The sequence below is a fragment of the Platichthys flesus genome, chromosome 10 (genome assembly GCF_949316205.1).
Source record: "Platichthys flesus chromosome 10, fPlaFle2.1, whole genome shotgun sequence".
Taxonomy (NCBI): Eukaryota; Metazoa; Chordata; class Actinopteri; order Pleuronectiformes; family Pleuronectidae; genus Platichthys; species Platichthys flesus.
Window position 1 is genome coordinate 2,617,259 of NC_084954.1, and position 8,663 is coordinate 2,625,921.

The 8,663-nt window shown below is 48.7% G+C and overlaps 1 protein-coding gene across 1 annotated transcript; it reads right to left on the reverse strand.

The window, feature by feature from the left end:
• Positions 1-2,411: 2,411 nt before the first annotated feature.
• Positions 2,412-7,625, reverse strand: ky (kyphoscoliosis peptidase). The gene is made up of 7 exons (XM_062396565.1): positions 7,566-7,625; positions 6,087-6,679; positions 5,241-5,355; positions 5,021-5,138; positions 4,637-4,828; positions 4,220-4,410; positions 2,412-4,112 (listed from the first exon to the last, which is right to left on the reverse strand). The coding sequence occupies exons 2-7, from the start codon at positions 6,657-6,659 to the stop codon at positions 2,785-2,787; spliced, it is 2,517 nt and encodes an 838-aa protein (XP_062252549.1). The 5' UTR covers positions 6,660-6,679; positions 7,566-7,625; the 3' UTR covers positions 2,412-2,784.
• Positions 7,626-8,663: the final 1,038 nt, after the last annotated feature.

Genomic DNA, 8,663 nt, shown 5'->3' on the forward strand with positions numbered 1-8,663 from the left:
CAATGGTGCATTTCTTAGTGATTTATTTTTGGTCCAAGTAGTGGATTTACTGAAGACGACTTAAAGGGAAGGTGCGCTTTTGTCTGTTTTGCTTTAAAGTCAATAACAGGAACTCACTTCTAGTTGTGATGAGAATCCTCCGTGTTTATCAGAGTTCAGACGATAGACTGTGAATCAAGATGGACGACTCCACTTCCTCACGTTCTACAAGAAGGAAGCTGAAATACCCGAAGGCGGCCATCTTGTGCTTTTGACATCGTTCGAGGTATCGAGATCTTCTCACGTTCAGCTGTCAATCAAGATCAAACCTAACGTAAAGCTCGGGTTGGTAATCCTGGATAAATGTATCCAGATGAGCTGTTCTGCATCCAGCCACCAGGGGGCTCGTTCATCTTTATTTAAAAGTTTATGATACAGACAAATACAAAAAACGGGAGGATTGAGTTTGAGACTAAAGTTGGGTGACCCCTACTCATTGCACAGCGGGGCCCCGCCGAGCCCTCCACAGGCCCCCCCACTGTGACTGCTGCCCCGCCCTCTGGCCGACCGAGCACCGTGTGTCTTCATCCCGTGTGTGGAGGCTAACGATTTTGTAGCTGAGGTTATAGGACAAAAACAAAGTTTGGTGTTAATTGGTTTTTATGTGAAGTTCAGGAGACTTGATGTTCTTGTACTGCGATGTGGGGGTGGGGGGGTGGGGGGTGGGGGGGCAACAACGTGGAATGTACAAGCTTCTGGAAGACGTTGGTATTCTTATGGTTTTTTGTGTTCTTATTGGCGAAAGGCGGCTTGGAAAATGGATTTTTAACTGACCAAATGTCTCCCAGCCTCCAGGCGACTGTTGGTACTAATTGTTTGGGCCGTTCCGTCCCGACGAGGTTAAAAGGGAATCACAGGCTCGTCACCCGAGCGTCCTCACAGACAGCGAGAGGAAGCTTATTATTGCCCCTACCTGAAATTACACACTTGCCCCAATCGAACCGAGTGTTGTAGACGGAGATGGGGGTGAAATTGTGGTTAATATCTCGTGTATGTAGCCACACACCGGCTGTCCGCACAGCCGCGTGTTAAAATAGGACGTTGTTATTCGTGTCAAGGAACACTAACGACTGAAGTTGGGACGTGTTTGATGTCACGATGACAGAATTAGATCTGGGGGGGGGGGGGGGGGGGGGGAGTGGTAATTTCTTAATCTGCAGGCCGTCCAAAGTAAAACGTCAAACTTCTCGTGGTTTATTGTGATGAGAAGCAAAAACAAACTTCTGAAGTGCCAAAATTCCACATGTTCACAGAAAAGGAGCAAAACTGAACTGAATTGCATTTGCACTAAACTACTGTAACTTCTGTTTTTTTCCTGTGACTGATGCTTTTATAATCTAATTGTATTTATTGCACCTCGTAATCCATTAAATATTTATATGGTTGATCTGTATGATGTTTGTGATCTTTGATTGATTAATGGAATGAGTTTAAGGAAACCCATTCTGTCTCTGGACTCTGGTTTCGTTTGTGTGTGCGGAGTGTGTTTGTGTGTGTGTGTGTTTGTGGTTCAGTCATTCACAAACTTTGTTACATTGAAATGTTGAGATTGTGCAGAGGAATCCTGCTCTGCATACATGTGGCTCTGTTTCAGCATTTCCTCATGCTGAGTGTTTCTCTCCTGCTCTGTCTGTGTGTATGTGTTTTTGTCTGTGTGTGTGTGTGCGTGTGATTATCTCTGGTTGTGTGTGTATGTCTGTGTATGTCCTCATATTGTTGCCAGGCAGATCCTGTCCCCCACATGGCTGACCTCTGACATCAGCGTTTCCTTGCCTCTCTCCTGCCATCACCCCTGCGCCGCCAGTTTCTCCCCAGCGACTCAAGACAGGACACCCCCTCCCCCCTGCCCCCCCACCCAGACACACTCTTACCGTTTCGCCTCCACCGCCCTGTTTCTTCCTTACTGCCAAACGATTGTCGTATTTTTACTGAGGCAGTGAGCCGGGTCTATTTGTGGGCTATTATGACAGCCTCATGTAAACACTCATCACGCTCACCGAAGCCAGAGTGGACCAGGGTCACGGCAACAATACTCCAGTGTGCGCTGCTGGAGCTGTTCACTTTCACTCAGTGGGGCTGTGGCCCGGTTTCATTCTTTCCCCGGCCTTGACCACAACTTAAGCCGTCCTCCGGGTCCGACTGTTTCCAGCTGCGTAAGACAATGACTTGATTTTGTAACCGATGTAAAGAAGGTTGTGTTTTCATCCCAGTCCGATGGTTTGTCCGTCGGTTGGTTTGTTTATAATCTGAGTTAAACTAAAGTACCGAATGGAATGCAACAAAATTTGTTGGACGGAGGAGACAGGGTCCAAACAAGACAGTTTGGTTGAATAATGTTAAAAAAGAAGTCTTTCATATTTTGATATTCTCATAGTATTTCTTTAATAGCATGCTGACAAACTGATGCATATTTACTTGCTTATAACGTGAAAAACCACAAATACACTGATCAGTCTGATATTTAGCACCACAGCTGAGCACCTCTGTCAAATCTTAATAAATCCTGGATCAGATCACAGCTCTAAAGATCCAGAGACAGACAAGTTTAGTGTCACATTCCTACAAAATTACACACATTCAAAGAATCAGAGATAATATTCATACACCTCAGTGTGTGGCAGTAAAACCTGAGAGATTGTGTCTCACAGTGCGTCTGATTTGCATTAGTCCATATCAGAGTCTCCATAAGGCAGAGAACAGCTATATTCACAAACGTGTCCATCTGGTTTCCTCCGGCCTTTTCATTCACGCCTCTCTCTCCAGCTGCTTGATGTCAAAGGCCATCAGAACAGCCATGTCGCTGGACTCCCCCATGGACGCCGCCAGCTTCAGTTGCTGGAGACCGTTTCCACTGGAAACTTCCCCCTCCCAGACTCTGCTCTTGTTCAGCTTGAGATCAGTTCTGGTCTCTCCCACCACGCTCACCCTCTGGGCCCCGGGGACCCTCACCCTGAAGCGCACCCAGGAGAGGGGCTCCAGCAGGCCCACGCGGGGCTCAAAGAGCACGCAGCCTTTCCTCCAGGCGGAGTAGACGCAGGGGAACGGAGGCCCCGGCTGATCGCAGCTGTTCCTCAGAACAAAGTCACACATGGGGTTGAAGTCTCCACCGGGGGCGGTCCTGGCGTACAGGCCCAGCCGATACACCCCGGCCTCAGGGAGGCTGGCGCTCACCGTCACCTTGCTGTCTGTGTACGTGCAGAAAAGGTGGCGTGAAAGTGGAATAGCTGCTGTTTGCTTCTCTTCTCTGCTGAGCACAGTGTGAAGCTCCAGGTCCCGCTGGTTGTGGAAGGTGACGTTACACTTGCCTTGCTGGGTGCTCACCAACGCCGTGGTATGGCTGAACTTGGACAGCCCCGCCTCCGTGGTGCGGGTCCCGGGGCCACACGCCGAGCCGAGGTTCGGAGGGAAGAGCTCATCCGGTCCGACCGCCTTCCCTTTGCAGTGTAACAGGATGTTGGCAGCGTTCTGGAACTTGACCTCTGTTTTGTCGTAGTCCCGCACAAACACCGACAGGCGGTAGAAGCCACGTAACGAGCACAGGACGTGGCAGGTCAGAGCATCCGGCTGAATCTGAGTGGCCAGGCAGCGCTTGGCTACAGCAGCTTCCAGCTCCGGATGAACCAGTTCACACAGCAGCATCAGAGGCCTGGATGTCTTCAGCACCAGCTCAAAGACCCCGTCCTCCACCTCAGCCACCTCGCTGCCCTGACTGCTGCCTGTGATGCCCAGGGACCAGGCGCCAGGCTGCAGGCCCCAAGACAAGAAGGGATTCTCTGGGATCTCCTCCCTGGCCCGGGGGGTCTGACACTCCACCGTGAAGGAGCACACCCACGTCAGAGCTGTAACGGCTGCTTCAGGTCTGGCAAACACCTTCAGGTCATATGTGCCGCTGGCAGGAGGCAGGAGCTGCAGCTTCATGCTTCGATGGGAGACGGTCAGGAGGCCGAAGGACGAGTTGCCGGAGTCCTTCTGCTCCGACGCTCCACAGTGGAGGAGGTCCCGGTGCTGAGTGATCTCATAGGTGAAGGTAGCAGGTCTGGAGAAGCCGAGGGACACGTTCGCCTCACCTCCGTCTGCAGAGGAAGTCAAAAGGACAAGATGATTCAAATCATTTCACTGGAAAGACAGTTTCCAAAACCAAAGGATTGGTTTTGGAAACCTCGACAGAACTGAGGCCGACCTGTGACCACGTGGAAGTGATGAGGTTGAATCAGCCTGAGCCCCATGGTGAAGAAGGCCGAGGTCTTGAAGACCCTCCTCTCAAACTCCTCCAGGGGTATGGGCGTCTCCAGGAGCTGCCACTTCTCCTCATCGGGGAAGTGCGACTCGATGAACTCCTCTGGGTCCGTGAGGAAATAGAACTCGTCGAACCTTAGGGGGAACAGATGGAGAGAGACTCAACTCACTGCAGGTTTCAGGAGCATGAAAATAAACAAAAGGTCAAACTGACAAACTTTTGCATTGATGTGATGCTTCTAACTTTGCAAGAAGAGGAAGGTATGGTCAGGCTGGGAAATCTCAGTTTAGATTTAATAAATAAGACACAGGAATATTTTCTTGATGAAGATGGTTTGAATCCCTCTTCCTCTTTCCGAACCTTTTCACGAAGCTCTCATGTTCCATATCCACCCGTCCTGCTCCCCAACAGGCGTCCAACAGGAACCACTGTCCTCCGAGGAGCACGGCGTTCCACAGGTGATCCGATTTCACATTGTTGAGGCTCTGGCCCTGACGGTACCCGATGCCCTTGCTGTGGCCGGGCACTTCTTGGCACTCGATGCCCACCTCTCTGGAAACACAACCACAACAGAGCAATCACCACCTTTCGTGTTACATCCAGTGGCCTTAAACTCCACGGTTCTTAGAGCTCAATCCAGTGAATCTTATTTGTACGGTTGTTTGGGCTGATGAATGGTCACCAGTGAAGCTATCTGTGCAAAGTTGACTTATCTAAAGAACTTTTGAGTTTTGCTGGGTTTACCTGCACATCTCTGTGCAGAGGCTGGAGTATCCGCAGCAGACGCCCCGCCCGGCCGCGATCACCTCCTCCGGGGAGCTCAACTTCTCCGAGCGGCCGAGGTACCCGCTCACGTCGTACTCTGCGAACACACAACGTTTATAAATCTGCTCTGACACAGAAAGGACGACCATTATGGAATGATGGGATTCATATCCATATTTATGTAGCTCAGTAAACGCACCAATGTTGTGGCACAGCCAGACCCAGATGGCACGGAGCCTCTCCAGCTCAGTTCTGACTCCCTGTGTGATGCTCTGCACGATTGTCTTCACATCAAACACACACTTATCCTTCAGCTGCAACACACACAAAAGATATTCTGTTAGATAAGATGTTTTTTTTTTATTCCGCTCATCAACCTATTTCCCAGAGTTCCTCAGTGTCATTCGCTGCATTGATCGACCCCTCCGAGGATGTGAGCTGTGCTGTTTGTTGTGGTTTTATTTATTTATCCTGCAGAGCTGAACACAAAGAAGCGAGTCTGTTGTGGTTTTGGTTTGTTTGGCTCATGAGGCTTTGTGTCTTGAGGAGTGCTCGGGCCAAACATGAGGAACAAATGCACAGAGGAAGATTTTCTTTTCCTTTGGCGTTTAGAGCATTAGGTGAAAATGTTGAGAACTATGTAAGATTAGATTTGTTTCCTAGCTTCTGTGGTTTCTCCCTCACATCAGTCAACACAAGACCCACCACAGGATATAACACTGTTCACTCAAAGAGAAACATTTAATCTATATTCCTTTAAATTTCAAGGTTATTTTGAATTTGTTATTGACATTTAAAGTTAAATAAAATAAATATCTTTCTCTATCTTTGGCAGTTCTACTCTGCCACAGATATTCTCTGATTGAGGTCACCTGGCCCTTTTCTTCACCATCTTCTTACATCGATAACTAAAGTGTGGACTAAAACAGAATTGACTGTAACAGTTGTTTGAAGCGAAACACATGTTAGTCCTTGTTTGAGTGAAGATGTAGTTTTGATAATAAGCAGTACATAGCAGGTGAATGTTGTGTTGAAGCGTCCTCACCTCTGCTCCTGCTCTTATAACATGAGCATCAACCCTGTGAAAAGCCTCTGTGTTGGTGAAGAGGTCTTTCCGACGCCTCCTCCTCCCCGGTGCTGCAACGTGCGGCGTCGCCTTCTGTCCCAGGTGTGTTTTTAGTTTCAGGTGTCTCTGCTCCTCGGCCTCCTTCCTCACCGCGCTCTTCTTCACCACACTGATGGTCTTGGCCGCGCTCTCACACGACAGTTGTCTCTTGGCCGCAGGACGTTGATCCTCATTCTCCACAGTCAGTTTCTCAAAGACGCTTCGCCCGGAGAGCAAAGCACTCTGGGAAGCTTTGGTGCAGACCAGGACCTGGGCAGCGGCCACGTCTCCTCCAGGAGAAGCCGCTAGCCGCTCCTGATGCTTCTTGTGCACCGGAGCTACTATAACAGGACCAGAGCTTGGTTTGCTTAACGCTGGACTCTCCTGGAGGTCATGAAGCTCCAGGGCCTTCACCCGCACACATCCCATCTGGGTCACCCCATCCTGCTGAGAAAGACGCGCAGCGCAGGAGAAGGGGAAGGAGAACTTCTGAATCGCAACTTCCGCCGACATTATGCTGGAAGCATGGCGTCCTATAGCCGGAGGAGAGACAAACTATTCAAAACACAGTATCCACTTTCTCGCTGCTATTTTTATCTTAATCCTGTGAGCAGGTACGGCTTCGGTGCTTTGTTCGGTAGCTTAACATGAGACACGTGGCTGCTGCGCCAACCCATCACAGAAGAACCATGGCCTCGATGCACAGGCTGCACTGAGGGAGGATGAGAGGATATTCCATACAGTAGGTTCAGTGTAAGACAGTGATGAAGAGGCAATTAGATCATTTCTATTCATGACCCTAATGAATGCAAAGGTTGGACTCGTTAGTCACTGTCTCAGCGCAAAGAGAGTCAAAGCCTCCACTGCATTACTTTGACCTTACGGCTTCCTGTGTGTGATGAACTTGTGTATTGATGATCATATTCATCACGTCTCAGAACTAAGCAACATGTGTAAACACATATTCTTGACTGAAACTTAGTACCTGTTGAAAAATCAGAGCGGAGACACGAACCGTCCTTCCACCACATGACCCATGGTCGCTGACAAGTAGTCAACCAGCTCAAGTGTCCTTCAGCAGACCACTAAGTGCTATCAGCTCCACGCTGCAGCTGACCCTGACCCCTGACCTTCCTAGAGTGCAACTCGAGTGACGGCCACGAAGGAGACTCGAAGGTATGATGGAGCACGTCCAAGACAAACGACAAAATATCATAATAATACTTGTTTTCCTAAAAACGTCTCATGTAATTTCTGCCGTTTTGCATCACAAATTCTTCCTTCAGTGTTTGTAATAAGCTAACGCACTTCTAAATGCTGATTTATCAGATTTAAGCTGTGAAGAAAAAGACGGGTAAAGCCCGCGGAGGTCGTTTGAGCCGTCTCCACATCCCGGAGAGTCGCTGAGGCTTCACTTACCCTGAGAGGATTGGAAATGCCTGCTGGATGTTTGCTGGAGTGTCGGGCAGAGATGTTTCCACTGTGTGTTCTCAGTGGTCCCCACATGCAGGGGGAGCTTATATACTCTCCTAGTGGCCTGCCAGGACAGGCCCCAGAATATCAGACCTAAAAATACTACAAAGCAGTTAAGACCAGCCAATAGAGTAAGCCCCAACTGAGGAGCGTGACGTCTCTGTGTGTGTGTGTGTGTGTGTGTGTGTGTGTGTGTGTGTGTGTTGCTCACTGATGTATGGTCTGATGTTTATTCTCTACATGCATTTGCTAATCAGTGCTGCGGCATATCAGGGCACAAGAGTGAGTGTGAACGTGTCATGTGGTGTGTGTGCGGCGCTGCTGGGCGGGCGGAGTGTGGGGGGGGGGCTGGTTTGTGCACGTGTTGGCTGCGACGGAGGGGACGGATTCAGCGAAGAGTTGTTGGTCATTCGAAGAAAGCGACAGAAGGGTTTATGAAGAGACTGGATAACGTGCATGCTCACGTCTCACACACACACACACACAAAGATATAATTTACTCTACTTTAGTGGATCAATATTTATTAGATTAGAGACACATGAAGGTGAGCACGTGACAATAGTTGTTGCACCTTTGAATTCAAAGTTAAACCAAGTGTGAACAAGCCAGAATCTCCTGCAGTTATAGATCCTAAACCCTGCCTCCGCCATGTTATTGGACGGGGCATGAATGGAACCTGAATACCACGGTAAGAAGCGAGTGTACCAGACTATGGCGAGCGGCTCCAGATCCTAACCAATACAATGGTTAGGATCTGAAGAAAACACACAATCAATGTTCCATTACTGGTGATGTCAGCCACAAGGTTTTGATAAGGAATTTGATCATGTGAAACACAACATGCAACAAAATCTGTGCCAAACTGTTAGTGATACTTTTAAAGCTGCTAAATGTTGCATTGCACACCATCTAAACTACCTATGATTTAAAACACTAGATTTTGTTTTAAATAAGTGAATAATAATTAGTTCAATTGAGTAAAACCATGAAAGAAGAGAGTAGAGACATTGAAATGGTCATAAATGTGCACTTTAACTTTAAGA

Coding starts and splice junctions, on each gene's coding strand:
- ky (XM_062396565.1), bottom strand. CDS start 6,659: ATGTCGGCGGAAGTTGCGATTCAGAAGTTCTCCTTCCCCTTCTCCTGC. Junction 5,356..6,086: donor TTATAAGAGCAGGAGCAGAG/GTGAGGACGCTT, acceptor TGTGTGTTGCAG/CTGAAGGATAAGTGTGTGTT. Junction 4,113..4,219: donor TCACTTCCACGTGGTCACAG/GTCGGCCTCAGT, acceptor CTTCCTCTGCAG/ACGGAGGTGAGGCGAACGTG.